This window comes from Melospiza georgiana, chromosome 17 (assembly GCF_028018845.1).
Source record: "Melospiza georgiana isolate bMelGeo1 chromosome 17, bMelGeo1.pri, whole genome shotgun sequence".
Classification (NCBI taxonomy): Eukaryota; Metazoa; Chordata; class Aves; order Passeriformes; family Passerellidae; genus Melospiza; species Melospiza georgiana.
This window is the reverse complement of record NC_080446.1, coordinates 6705623-6719512: the sequence shown is the minus strand read 5'-3', so window position 1 is coordinate 6719512 and position 13890 is coordinate 6705623. Positions and strand designations below refer to the sequence as shown.

General features: G+C 42.7%; 1 protein-coding gene across 7 annotated transcripts in view; it reads right to left on the bottom strand.

The window, feature by feature from the left end:
• ZBTB46 (zinc finger and BTB domain containing 46) overlaps positions 1-13553 on the bottom strand; it is a 48958-nt gene extending 35405 nt beyond the window's left edge. For 2 of the 7 annotated variants that reach the window (XM_058036513.1, XM_058036519.1), the window contains exons 1-4: positions 13471-13553; positions 12844-13024; positions 6445-6572; positions 4613-4751 (exon numbers count right to left, since the gene is read on the bottom strand). In XM_058036513.1, coding sequence (XP_057892496.1) covers positions 4613-4666 — 54 coding nt within the window. In that variant the 5' untranslated portion in view covers positions 4667-4751; positions 6445-6572; positions 12844-13024; positions 13471-13553. Of the gene's footprint in view, positions 1-4612; positions 4752-6444; positions 6573-12843; positions 13054-13155; positions 13344-13470 lie in introns of those variants that run through there. The other 5 variants (XM_058036515.1, XM_058036516.1, XM_058036514.1 and 2 more) reach the window with 5 other exon arrangements.
• Positions 13554-13890: the final 337 nt, after the last annotated feature.

The following is a 13890-nucleotide window of genomic DNA, read 5'->3' as shown; positions in this document are numbered from 1 at the left end:
TTTTATTGAACTGAAAGAGGTCAATACCAGTGCGGCTGCACACACCTATTTACCACAGAAATCTGCCCAGAGACCTCAAACCAAATCCTCACCCAGACACCATCTCTGCCTCAAATATACAAAATAAATCAATGAAAATCAAACCAAGAATCAAGGCTGGGGAGTATGGAAAGAAAAATAAATTAATTTTCAGGTGTTTGGCCTGAAAAGGTTGTGATGGCACCAGCCAGCACAGCATCTCTCTAAGCCAGGCTCTGGAGGTGGCTGCCAGCACTTCCCAACATCTCCAGGTTGGAAAGAACCACCTCTTAAAGCAGAGTGACAGCTCAGTTTTGTCTTTATTCCAGAAACCACTACTGCATCTACTTTTAGGAGCTGAAGAGTCAGCTTAGTCCCCTCAGGAAATATGAATTGCCACATAGGATAAAGTGAGCTGTCCATCACCAGTCGTGTCTCCAACAGCTGCCATATCCACACAATTCAGGGGAAGATGGAAGAAAACCTCAGAGCCCACAGTGAGGAAAGGGTCAGAATGTTCTGGATATGGCATTTCCTTTCACTGCTCCTTCATGGATATTAAAATCCATATTCCTGCACGAACTCCAAGGAACTGTGGGGAGGAGGGACAGGAAATATCCTACAAGGGTAATTTTCTCTTCCTCAACTTCATACAGATTAGCATCACAGTATTTGTCAATGTCTCCACTTGCTCTTGTGAATTTATTGCACATTTTTCCTTCTTGAACTGGAAATAGTCTTGAACTGGAAATGGTATCAATTCCTTGAGATTTTATTTCTTCGCTATCTCATACATTTATTCAGTTTAGTTCATTGGGTCAGGTCTCCCCCCCACTGATAACATTCACTTCAGATACATTTTGTCCTTTTTTAAGCTGCCTGTGGCAGAAATACAGAATTTCAAATATGTCTCTTGCTACTTTTGGTTTAGACTGGAGCAGTTTGAGGTTCAGGCATTGACATGGATGGATGGATGGATGGATGGATGGATGGATGGATGGATGGATGGATGGATGGATGGATGGATGGATGGATGGATCTCTTGCTCATCTCTTTAGGAAATAGAAGATAAAGTCAGAGAAAAGTTACCAGGGAATTTTTACTAAACACAAGGACACAAAAATCTCTGCAAGACTCCTTCCTGACCACTGAGGTGGGCACATTACAGCTCCTTCAAGCAAGCATTGAGGTGGATACTCCCGTGTTCACTGTAATCAATAAAATGTAACAGTTTCCAAATCAGGAATTATTACTGTAGATGTCTTGATCTTCCTCTGTCACAAGGTCTGCTCCCTCACACCCATCACTCCACATCCAACATCTGTCACAGCATTGTACCTTTTAAACAAGAGGTCTTTAGGGGAGAAAATTAAATATGCCTCAAATTCAGAGGAATTAATTAGTTTTCTGTCTACCCATGTCAAACCAGAACATCCGTTTAATGTCAAGGATCACCAGGGAATTAATCCAAGTTAAATTTAAGGCAATTTGCTAGTAGTTAAAAATTCAGGAAGCTTTAAAACCCTGTTCTTGTGTTCCAATTTCACATGCTGTTTTGTGGCTTGTTGATGGTTTGTTTTTCTTTTTTTTTTTTTTTCTTCTTTCCCTGGTAAGGATATTTATTTCCACTTAAAAAACATTGTGGAAAGATTTCTTCAGAAAAGCTGCACCCTTCAAACTTCTGCAGAAGCAGAGTGAAGATGGAATAAACTGGAGATTTCTTAGAAACAGACCTCAAAGATTAATGATGTCTTCTTTTGGTTTATCTCAGATCTTTTTAGTACATGAAGGCTTTAAAAGTTGAGCATCTACCAGAATTCTTTAGGCCACATGGCCACGACAAAACTTTCCAGGAAGCCAATGAACTAGAAAAGCTCAGCGGAAGATTTTCCACAAAATAAAATTGTAGCATATCAGGCTTTCTTCATAAGCCAGCTCACAGGCAGTACAGTAACTCAAGTCTATTACTCCTCCAAAAAGAACTAAAAAAAAAGGTCCCAAACCAAACCATGGCACTTAACAGCAAAAAGAACACAAAGTGAGCAGATTTAAGAGTCACTTTCATGCAAACTTCTATAAAATACAGGCTTGCTTTTATTTCTCATATCAGAAAACCCTGGTCTTGAAGTAAGCATAAATAATTTATACAATCTTTAACCCTAGCTAGAGTGAACCTATGAAAGTGGTTTATTTTGCACTGCCAGTACAGTTATTTAAACATGAAAATAGCATCTAATGGCACAGTAGGATTCTAAATCACACTTCACTTCCCATTGGAAAGGTTTTAAGAAGAGTAAATATTTATTTATTGGCAAATTTCTCAGTCCAGGAATGAGTCTCCTAATCTTAACATCACTAAAATTAGGGGGAACAAATTTGTTGCAGCTAAATCTTAGTGCATTACTTACATTTTGACAAAAAGTCACAGATGACAAATGAATTGCACACAAAATCTCTACAGAGCAGTCCCCTGGGAAATAGTGGGGACAAAAATAAACTTCCTTCCCTCAGAAAGAAAACAGGGGAAAAAAGGCCTGGAGGGAGGTTTGTTTTTTTGGTTGTTTTTTTTTTGGGGGGGGGGGGGGGGGATTGCTGTTGTTAGGATTTGTTGATTAGTTACTTTTTCTTTTCTGAGAATGTAAGAGAACTGAAGATTTAAACTACATGGCATTTCATCTGTATCAACTTTCTCAGCATGTTTCTCCACTTAAAACCAAGGACCAAAGGTGAAGAGCACCAAAATGCTCACTAGTGCACTCCTCCACCACTCTGCTCCCTAGAGAAAACATGCCAACTGGAATTTAACCAAAAATGTGTTGTTTCCTCCCCCCTCTCCCTTCAGAGAAAAGTAAAAACAGATTAAGGAAGAACTCCAATTCACTCCAATGCTTTATTACACAAAAACCCAACAAACACACCCCACTTCTCTGCTTCCCCTGTGTCCTGTCCATGTTTCCACTCCCAAGACATTCCAACATTTTTAAAATTCCTCTGCAAAGGAGCTCTGTAAGGTGAGATTGGGCTTGAAATGCTTCCTTGCACAACAAGACACTGTGTGCATGCAAGTTCCACTTTTATCCAGTTAAAGACAACAGAAATGCACAGGATTCCTACTCCCCATCTGCCCTGTGCTGAAAAGAATGGAGAACAAAACCCCTTAGGAACTGAAAAGAACAGTAAAGGAGAGAAAAAGGAGACTCAATCTTCATGGAGGGCAACTCTGCAAAGACACTGCTCAGGAGCTTCACAAGCACAAATCTCCACAACAGCAGTGTTTTCTCACACCTGTGTTTGAGGAACAGCAGCACACAATTCTGAAAGAGTTTCAATTTCTTGATACTATATAACATCAAACTGCATTCACATTATCATCTTTGTCCAAAACAGATATAAGTAACAGCTTACAAAAATGAACAGTTGCCGAAAAAGAAAGTCCTTTACCCTATTCTGATTCCTGAAACCAATCATCCCTTGTTTTTTAAGTTGGTCATCCCAACCACAACTCTGAACCGGAGGAGGAAGAGGCAGATGTTTGTAAATAGCTCAAACCAGAGCCTTGGGCCAGAGGGGTCACTCAGGGCTCAGGGTTTCATGCAAACAAGGAGCAGCACTTCTCCCTGATGAGCAGGGATGGGAAGGTTTAACTGCAGCCCAACACTGCAGGGGCTCATGGGCTGGAAGAAAATGAAAGTTTCACCATTCACCTTGAGAAGAACTATAGAAGTACAGAAAGGGCAGGGATTTGGGAGGCACGTGATTTTCAGTAAACTTAAAGAAAAATATTAATTCCATTTTCATTACCAAACTTGATAGCCCCACTGAATTGTCAGTGATTGCAGGGCAAAAAGAGCCCCAAATCCCTACACAAATTTATTAACATTGGTCTGCTCAGGATTCACTAAAATTTCTCCAACTTCAAGCCAACATTGCCCCATCATAGAGAACATTAAAACAATATCTCTGTTCAGAATCTGTAGCAGACACAATCCAGAAAGTCCATGAGTAAAGTTCAAACAGCAGAGTAGAACACTGCACACTTCCAGCATTTCACCATCCATTAAAGCTTTGTTTCCACAGTCCAAACAAGAACGAGGAAAATCTAACTCCAGCAGCACAACTTAAAACAGCAGGGAGTCATCATTAAACATTTCACTCTACTCCCAAACTTTAAACCAGAGACTTGGCTGTGGCCTTCCACGTGTCAAACTATCCACCTGAAGTTAAGGGTCAGCCAATGTGCAGGAGCTGGGCAGCAAAAAAGGGCAATCAAAACACAGGATTTCAGAGAAAAATCCATTTATTAACCTTCATTAGCTCAGACAGCACATGAAGAATTTCAAGAGAAAACCAGGACTGAAAATGAGAGGTAAGTGAAAACTGCTGTCCTCCACATTTTGGGAGGAGAGTAATTAGAATTCAAAATTTAGAAACCGTAAAGTTAAAAATTTTAGAGGGAAAAAAAGACCAGATATGCATATTTTGCTATTTTGTTATTAAAAGTAACAAGTGATTTTTGCAGATTTAGTTAATGAAAACATGTAAACTGCAACGTTGAATAAATAAACAAATGAAATCCAAGACAATTACTTCTTACCAGTAACAAACTGGGTTCCAGGTCTAGTGTTTCTCCTACAACAGCTGAGGACATCAACAGCCCCAGGGCAGCACAGGTAGTGCCCTGCTTGTGACCTTCTGACAGCACTGGTGTGAACTCTTGTAGGAGAAAGACAGAACTATGACAAAAAACAAAACCACAACAAATTATTAGCAATAAACTAACAGTGAAATGTTTTGAAGTCCTTTCCCTCCAAACTCACAGTTATGGCATCCTTACTTGTGACTTAATGAATTCCAAAAAAGTCAACTCCAAGCATATCAATACATTGAAATTAATTAAAGTCTGGCTACCACTTTGTAATAATGTAAACAAGAGTTACTTCTTAAAGGTATGGGAACAAAAAGGTCTAATTTTAGCTACTAAAACTTCAATCAGACCCTTGAACAACAGGGTTTCCTGTTTGGGAGCTTTTCAAAACATTCTCACTTTAATGACTCTTTAAAGAGACTCACCTTATCTGACCTATAAAATACTGAGCTTTAAAAGCTACCAGAACAGCTCCTGAAAGAAATTTGCAGTGGAACACTCAGGAGAATTTGCTCTCAAAATGTTTAGCTGCCACTTTCTAGTGGCTGACACCAGCCACTGGAAAGAGACCAAACAATCCCAAGATTTGTAAAGTTTTGTGTAAAATACAAATATTTAGGTATAGTAAGCCACATTTACAGACAGGCTTCTCAGAGAAAACCTGAGTATTTATGGTTACAAGGTACAAGGAGTAGGAATAGTTCAACTACACCAAGGCTTCTCTCTGTGAGGACATATTCACTAAAACTATCATCTTAGACACCTATTTTTCTTGTATAAAACAGACTCTTTTCTTCAGAGTAGTATATACACCACACTGGCAACATTTAAAATCTAACACTTCTGAGTCTACTTTATTCAAAACTTCATATTGTTAGTAATAATAAAGTCCTTTTTGATCTCTGCATTCAAACATCCTCAATACACAGATTAGCTCTCTTAATGAAAATAAGCTATAAATCAATATTGGTGATTTCAAGACTGACCTTCTGCAGTAACAGATTGTGAAAGGAAACATCAGAAGATAAAAGTTAAGGAAGCTTTTCCAACACAAATTAATGCCATTATAGAAGGTGAAATAAAATATCAAATAAACAAACAAAGTAATTAGGAAAATCCAAGCATTCTTATGGCAAACTGCAGAACTGAAAATCTTGAAAACAAATATGACCCAATTGAAGCAAACACCAGTGACTTTGTTCTCTGTTTCTATTCTGGACTGCCAAGTCTTGCCTTTCTCTATTTCTGATTGCTTCTCCATAGCAATTGTTTTGGCGAGCTCCTTTTAGTGCTGTTATTTGGACAGTTAAGAAAAAATAAAGGAGTGAAGTGAGGGAGCCAGAGCAACCCAGACACACGGGAAACTACTTTGTTAGCAAAGTGTAACAAGGTGTATGTATTTCTACTGTTAAAACTCTCACTTACACCTGTCCCAGAGCACAAAAAGAGCCAGGACAGATTGGTAAAAATGGCAAAGCTGAGCCCTGCACTTTGTCTTCTTTGCTTGGAGCTCTGCACCTGTTTCCCTGTTGTGATCAAACAGATGAGAACTGAGGGACCGTGATGGTTGGAGGCACCTCTGCCACAAGGAAGGAGCAGAACAGCCACAGGTATTTCTCCAATTCTTGCAGATCACCAAGATTTCTAAATGAGCCTTTGTTATAATTGTTAAGTCAAGTTTTATGAGGAAGTTTCAGCTCTCATAACAACGTTCTCTCCAGGTCCCCTTTCTCTTTCCTACACCACATGACAAAAATATCTTTGAAATGCTGAGAGCTTACCGATACTTGAAAGTGTTTCCTGTCAGCAAAAATAAACCTTGCAATGTTTCACAGCTGGACTGTGCATGTTTCAATGAAGAGAGGAGAATGGTCTCTGCTGAGAAGCTCCAGAAGGTTCATCAGATGTCCTGTGTTTGGGAATGGAAAGAGTAGGAGGCAAAAATTAAAATCCAAATTTTAACTCAATGCAAAGCCCTTTAGTGTCACACAATTACAAGCAATGTTTAAAATAACTGCACATTTACAACACTGTTTGCCATTTTAACAAGAAACATTCTGATATATTCCTATAATTAATCACACAGGAAAAATTATTTAGCCCTTGTGTTAATGTAAAGAAGGAGTTTAACATACCAGTGTTAAGACTGTCAACAAATCCTGACTATGCTTCCAGAAGTGCTTTGAAAATGTCACTCTAAAAAACCAGCAGTTTATAAAAGGATTTAAAAAAAATTTAACAACATAGTTTCAGTTGACATGTAAGTTTCAGTTAATGTTTCTGTGCCCTCTGCCACCCACAAGCTTTAAATGGGGTTGGAATTAATCTCACCTCATGGTTATAGTGATTCCCCTCCAAACCAAAATATTTGCCTAAGGTTACAGAAAAATCATGTGTCCATGCTGTGTGAAAGGAAGACATTTGAATTTTATTCCCATCCATCTCGACCCAATCACAGCCTTCAAAAGCCAGCAATGACCCCCAGATTTTAACCACAAAGCTACTGAGGAAAGCACTTTGCTTCTCTTGCAAACATAGAAAACTTTAAAAAAAAAACCCAAACAAACAACCCAAACACAAAAATGAAGAGGTAAATAACTAACAGAAGCTTTACTTTGCATGCCTGTAAAAGCTATGCACCTGAAATGCAATATTCCAGTGGGTAACAAGCTGCTGATCCCACAGGATGCACCTTTGCACCGGGGCACAGGTGTGCGCACCCAGTTCCAGCTGCTCGCCCGCAGAAATATTTCCACTGCACTTGCATTTCCTCTGCATTTCCCTTATTCATTTCCCCAGAACTTCCAGTCCTGTCCATCTGCCTGTCTCCCATCCTGGTACAATAACAGTTGCTCAAATCATTCCCCTGTTTTTGATCTCTGCTCCTTCTCTCATCTGGGTGCACCAGAAGAACAGACCCAACACTACTCATGACATGGACCCTGTAGAACACAGCAAGAACTTGGCAGAACTGGCACAGGGTACCAGGCTTGAGAAGCCTGATGTCATCAAAAAAATATAAGAATTTAACTCCAGATATATCTGCTAATCTAGCAGCAAAGATTAAAAAACAACCTGAAAAATTCAAATGCCTGTGGCTCACATGACACTTACCTGTCCAAGTGCCATTAGATCTCCTTAAGATCTCCAACAAGATCTTAAGTTTTTACTTTAAAAAGACACAGAGGAAATCTAAGCAAAAAACCTCTGCCCTTGTGCATCTATTAGTCAAAAAAAACAACATAAAAAGTACCTTAAAAAAAAAAGAGGATTAGAGAACTGTAAACTTTTCACACTGGGAATTGCCCTGAAGAATGGTTTCCCCCAAACTTTCTCATTGGTTTTTGGCTTTTGAATCAGGGGATCTTTGCCAAAGTTCCCAAACTCAATATGTAAAAGGGGAGGGAGCCAAAGGAGGAAGAATCATGAGGTGATTTTTAAAAAGAAGAAAATCGGGGGTAAAAACCAAGAGAAAGATCACCTAAAAGACAGAAAAGACACACAAGGAGTCATGAATAATCTAAGAGTAAAAGAATCAACCAGTGCAAAACTAAAGATAACACATGAAGGGCTCTGAGAACAACCTAATTCTGTTTGTGTAATTCATGGGACAAGCCCTCTGTGCCTTGGGTAAGGATCCTGGTTTACTTTTTAGCACAAATCTCATAATCCAGATTTGAGGGAAAAAAAAAAAGGGTGGGGAGGGAGTGAAGCCAAGAAGGAGACATTGGTAACAAGAAGGAAGTCAAAAAGCTCATTTTATATTTAGCCACCACCTCATTCTCCAGCCTTATAGTAGCAGGACTGTTAAGAGCAACTGGGCCCTGACTACTTCATTTATTGGCACTTAAATTAGTTGGGTTTGGATATTTTAAGCACCTAATGTCCAATACAGACCATTGATTCTTCTGTTTCGTGGCATGATCTGAGCACTAGTCAGGAAGGCATTTCCTCTGATGCTGTATCAGTGCAAAAGGTGCAAATTTGGTTTAACCCTTTCCTCTAAGAGAGTGAGCCAAAGCCCTGAAATACTGAAATACTGCTTTCTGCAGAGCCCTTCTGCATGGAGTGAGAAATACCAGGAAGCAAACTCACTTGGATGGAATATGCAGTTTGTTCAATACATGGCAAGGAAATAATTAGGAAAGATAACTAGGTATTTCAATATACAGAGGTATAAATATATTCTTTAATATACAATACCCTGCTCATTTTCTAAGTAGGGTTCTTGGGCAGGTGAGGTCCTGGTACACACTGACATTCTCCTTAACAAGTGTATTTTAGTTCACACACAAGCTCATAGATGTGTCTGTAGAGTTTTTTTGACACTTTGGTGCCTCTTTCCAGTACAGGAGATGCCAACTCAGAGTCACTATAAAGCAAACACAGGACAACTTCCAACATTTGCAGGGTGTTGTTCTTCCCAAGGGCACACACGAGTCAAGTGAGCAGCAGGACAAGATCATCACTGTCTGGGCTGGGATAAAAGCCAGCCACATCCCCAAAAATCAAGGCAAAAAGGTGAATTTCAGCTCTAATCCAGCATCTACCTGTTACATTTCAGCAAAGCCACCTCTGCCCTCCTGTGCCAGGGACATCCTTACCTATGCACAACTGAACTCTGCCAAGTGGGAACACATTTCCATCTCATTGGAATGGCTGTCAAGGATCTCACCCTGTGCCCAGGAGCTATTCCAAACCAGCAGCTCAGCAGCAGCCTGATGTTTCTTAAATACAGGGGTATGAAAGAAAGTTAAAGCAACTGTTCAGAAAATAACTGCACCACAGCTGACTTGGTAAGGGACAGCAAACCCCACCCACAGCCTCTGGACTCCACCACATCCCAGAGGGAATTCACCCAGGACTTCACACTGGTTTGCCTTTATGAAGAATAAGCACTTTTAGTACAATTTTTCACCAGGATAACTGAAAATGTTTGGGAGAGCTGAGTAAACCCCTGTTTCAGAGAAGGGGAAATGGGTAACAAGAAGTTACACACCAGCACATTCAATCAAAGCTGGAGGATGGGAAGTGAGTCCCAAAGAGCAGCTTTGAGGATGGGAACTGAGTCCCAAAGAGCAGCTTTCCCTCTAAATTGGACACTCTTGTGCATCCAAGGCAGCACAAATCAGAAATCTATTGATCTGTTTAGGGAAGTTGAGATTCTTCCCTCTTGCAGCTCAAGGAAAGAAGCCCCACATGAAGTGATGTAGGCTTTTATTTCTCATCCTGTCTAAAGGAGTGCAGATCCAGAGGGAACTGAGAAACCCACCTGAAGGATGTGTTTAAGGGGGCTGCAAACACAAACATACAAAAAATCCTCAGGAAGGGAATAGAGTGAAGTGAAGCAACAAATTTTAACACTGGAGCCCTGACTGTTTGTGTGCTTGCCCAAATATCATCAAAACTCCCACGGAGATGCTTTGGGGATGCAGTAGGATGGCAGGATTTCCTACAGACCAAATTCCTGCCTCAGGTCCTAACATGACCCCTGCTCTGTGCACACAACCTGCTCGCTTTCACTATGAACACACTCCCAGTTTCAAATATCACACACAGAAAACACAGGTGAGCTCCACACTTCAAAACATTCCAGCCTAGTGCAAGCCAGGAGCGAAATATAAAAATGGAATTAATCTCTGTGTGTAGTGTCTGAATTTTCCAGGGTAGTGCTCCCAGCCAGGAGTGGACACAGATTGCTGCCTCCTGAGAATTATAACAGACATGTGGGATAACCATTACAACTGCAGGTAGGTCTTCAAAGACTTCAACTAAACCCTCTCTCCCTGCCCTTCTGTTTGCCCATTAAAATAGGAGCATGGAAAACCCCTGTGAATGCTTTTTACCAATTTAGGGGGAGTCTGGAAAGCGTTACAGAGCGCTCTGGAGCAGCCAGAAAAACCAGCAACACGAAGGGAAAAATGTCCTGGGAAAGGTTGAGCTGTTTATGAAATAATTCTGCCCTGAAAGCAGGCAGTGGCAGTTTGGATTGGGTGTCAGCCTGCTGCTGCTGGGAGGAGAGGAAACTTTGCTTAGAAACTTCAAAAACACGGATCTAAAAAAAAAAAATTAAAAAAAAAAATCCACCCAAGTGGATAGCAAAGACAAAAAGAATATGCTGAACCTCACAGAAACACAGCACATCACCAGAGGAAAAGCAGGCAATTAAGAGATCTTCCAAACATGAGGCATTTTTCCTTTTGACAGAGGGCTGCTGGGGAGGGGGGAGCTGCTAAACTGGTTTTCCTCAAAGCACTTCCAGATATTAAAAAAAAAGAAAAAAAAAATCCTCTCGCAAGGAACATATCCACTGTTGTACAACTGTCCCAGAAAACAAAGACCACGGGGAGAAAGTGGCCCATTTTCTCCAGCCTCCAAGAACCCCAAGTACAGGTCATGTTTTCAAAGGCTCAGTCCTACACACCCCAGATCAGAGCAGCATTTCAAGCACAGAAATAAACACCTAAGGTGAGAGTTACTAGAATGCCCCGTTTTTGGTACCAGCCTGAAATTGACTCTGAAATTGCACCCAGGCGAACACACAGCCTGTGAAAACAACCGCGAGTGAAGTTTCACTGTGAGTGAGTTTCCCCCTCCTGGACACGCTGTATCAAAACCAAAAGATTCGTTTTCTATTTCAGTTATCCCATGAACGCACCAAACCACGGGATATTTTTCAGCAATTTGGGAGCCCCCTGAATCCTGTCCTGTAGCTCATTCTGCTCTGCCTGCTCCCTGTCAGCTCCCAAGAAACACCTCAAAGCTGTAATTCCTCACCACATGTTGAAAATATTGTGACTAATAATACACTCCACCCATTTTTTTCCATCACTAAGGATTTCAAAATAAAAAACTTGACAAACAGTGAGAGAGTTTAGAAGGGGAAAGTCAAATTTTATTTCCAATTAAAAGAGGCTTTTAAAGCATAAAAGTGAGGTATTGATTAAAGTGAAAGAGCTATCCAGTCACAGAAAGCTTCTTCTTCAAAAATTATGTTTTTCTCACTATTCTTGGGTATCACTGCCTTTTCTTATAATCCCCACAGGGAAATAAAAAGAGAAAAAATACTCCCTGTCTTTTTTGAGAAAACACATTTAAGGCATTAGTAGCAGGGCTGATCTGTGCATACAGAGAACCCACACTCAATAAATACTTGATTGAGTCCACAAACTGAGACCTACATCTCAATGACAGCAACTAAATGCTAAAAATGATACCAGTGATGCAATTAAAACGCATGCACGAACTTTGGTACAGGTGTCTACAACGCCACTGTTTGCTAAACACATCTCCTAATTAGCATGGCTTTAAACAATGCTGATAATAATCCCGTTCTGTAAGGCTTGCCAAATGAATCATTGGGATTGCAAAATAAAAAGCATGAGGAATTCATTAAAGAGCTGTTAAACTCTCCTTTGTTTATCTTTCCCCGGTCAGGTGTAAAAATAAATAAATATGGGTTTATGTCTCCGGATTCTGTCCGAATGCTCCGCTCCACAATAACGTGCCGGGGAAGAACCTCCTCAGGAGGTACCAACATCTTTTTTTTTTTCCTCTCCGTTTCAAAAGAGAAATCCTCCCACTATTACAGTCCTGAAAATCTGCTCCATTCTCTATTTGTCATCTGGGATTGAGTTATCAGACACTACTTGTATTACTTTGGGAACTGACATGTCTATTTACAGAGACACAAAGGCAATCCAGCAGCACAACCCCTGCTTTTCCCAGCACCTCTCCTTCTCCCCTCCGCCAAATTCTACCAGCACTTTTTTCTGGGGAGAGGGGAGGACACCTCACTAGTTTCCCAGCATGACAGAGAACATTTCCAGCCACTTTTGCACTTGTTACAGCCTTATGAAAAATCACCTATATCCCCCCCAAAGGAACAGCATTATTCTTTCAAGGCTTTTTTTGTTTGTTTGCTTGTTGGGGTTTTTTGTATTTCTTTTTTTAAAAGAGGGTCACTTCCCCCATTTCAGCCTGCAATTAAAATGGAGGCAAGGCCAGGCGATCTATGTCTGGCTTTAGGGGGAGACAATAACCCAAAACAGGCCTGGCTTTAAAAAAAAAAAAAAAAAAAAAAAAAAAAAAAAGAGAGAGAGAGAGGAGAGAGGAGAGGGAGAAAGAGAAAGAGACACGCAGAAAGAGAGAAATACAACATGCTTCACCAGTATTATTACCTCATCCCTTTTTCCAAGCAGTTTTGAACCACACTCCTGACAAACTCTTGGTCCAACTTGCACGGATGCTGGTTTTTAGGGGGCGGAAAGGGTTTTAATGCTGGAGCCGGGATTGAGGCTGGCTATCCGCAAGTGGAGCTGCTGTTAAAATGCCCCCTTGTCTCTTCTCCTCTCCCTTGAGCTGGGTGTTGACGCAGCAGAAATTACCAGCTGGAAAATTCCCCTTTTGGAGGTTACGGGGAGGAGGGGGGGGCGGGCGGAGGAGCGAGGGGAGGGGAGGGCCGGGGGAGGGGGGTTAAACCCGGCACTTACCAAGTTAAGCCATCCACCCACACCAAATAGGACATCGCGTCCCAAAGAAGGCTCCGTGCCCCCCTCGGCGGGCAGGGCGCGACCGGCCGCGCTCCCCCCGCGGCGGGCGGCCAGTGGGGGGAATAGCGGGGATAAAAACGGGGAGAAAAGCGGGCATAGGGAGCAAAACGGGCATAATAAGGGCGATAATAACGGGGATAACACCGGGGCGGCGGTGCGGGAGAGGCGGGGGGGCTCCCCGCCGCCCCTCGAGGGGTGGGGGGGCGGCCATGGCGACCCCCGCTCACCCCGGGGGGCGGGGGGCGGCGCGCTTACCTGTGCCCCATGGAGGAGAGCGGGGTGTCGGAGCGGCCGGAGCGGTGGCTCCGTCGGTCACTCCGTGCCTCTCCTCCCGGGTGGGGAGGGGAAGGGGAAGGGGGGGCGGAGGGCGGAGGAGGGGGGGGGGAGAACCCGGCAGAGGGGGGGAAGGGGGGGGCGCCCGGGCGCGCTCCCGACGCTCCCTCGGGCGCGCGGGGCGCGAGCCCGCGGCGGGCGGGGGGGGGCGCGGGGGGGCGGGGCCGCGCGGCGCGTGCCGGCGCTGTCCCCGCCCACTCTCCCCCAGCGGCGGGCGGTGATTGGGCGGCGGCCTCTCGGTCGGCCACGCCCCCTCGCCACGCCCCCCTCCCCTTGCGCCGGGGGAGCGGGGGCGCCGCCGGCGGCGCTGCCACTGCCGGACACCGGAAGTGAGGGAGGGCG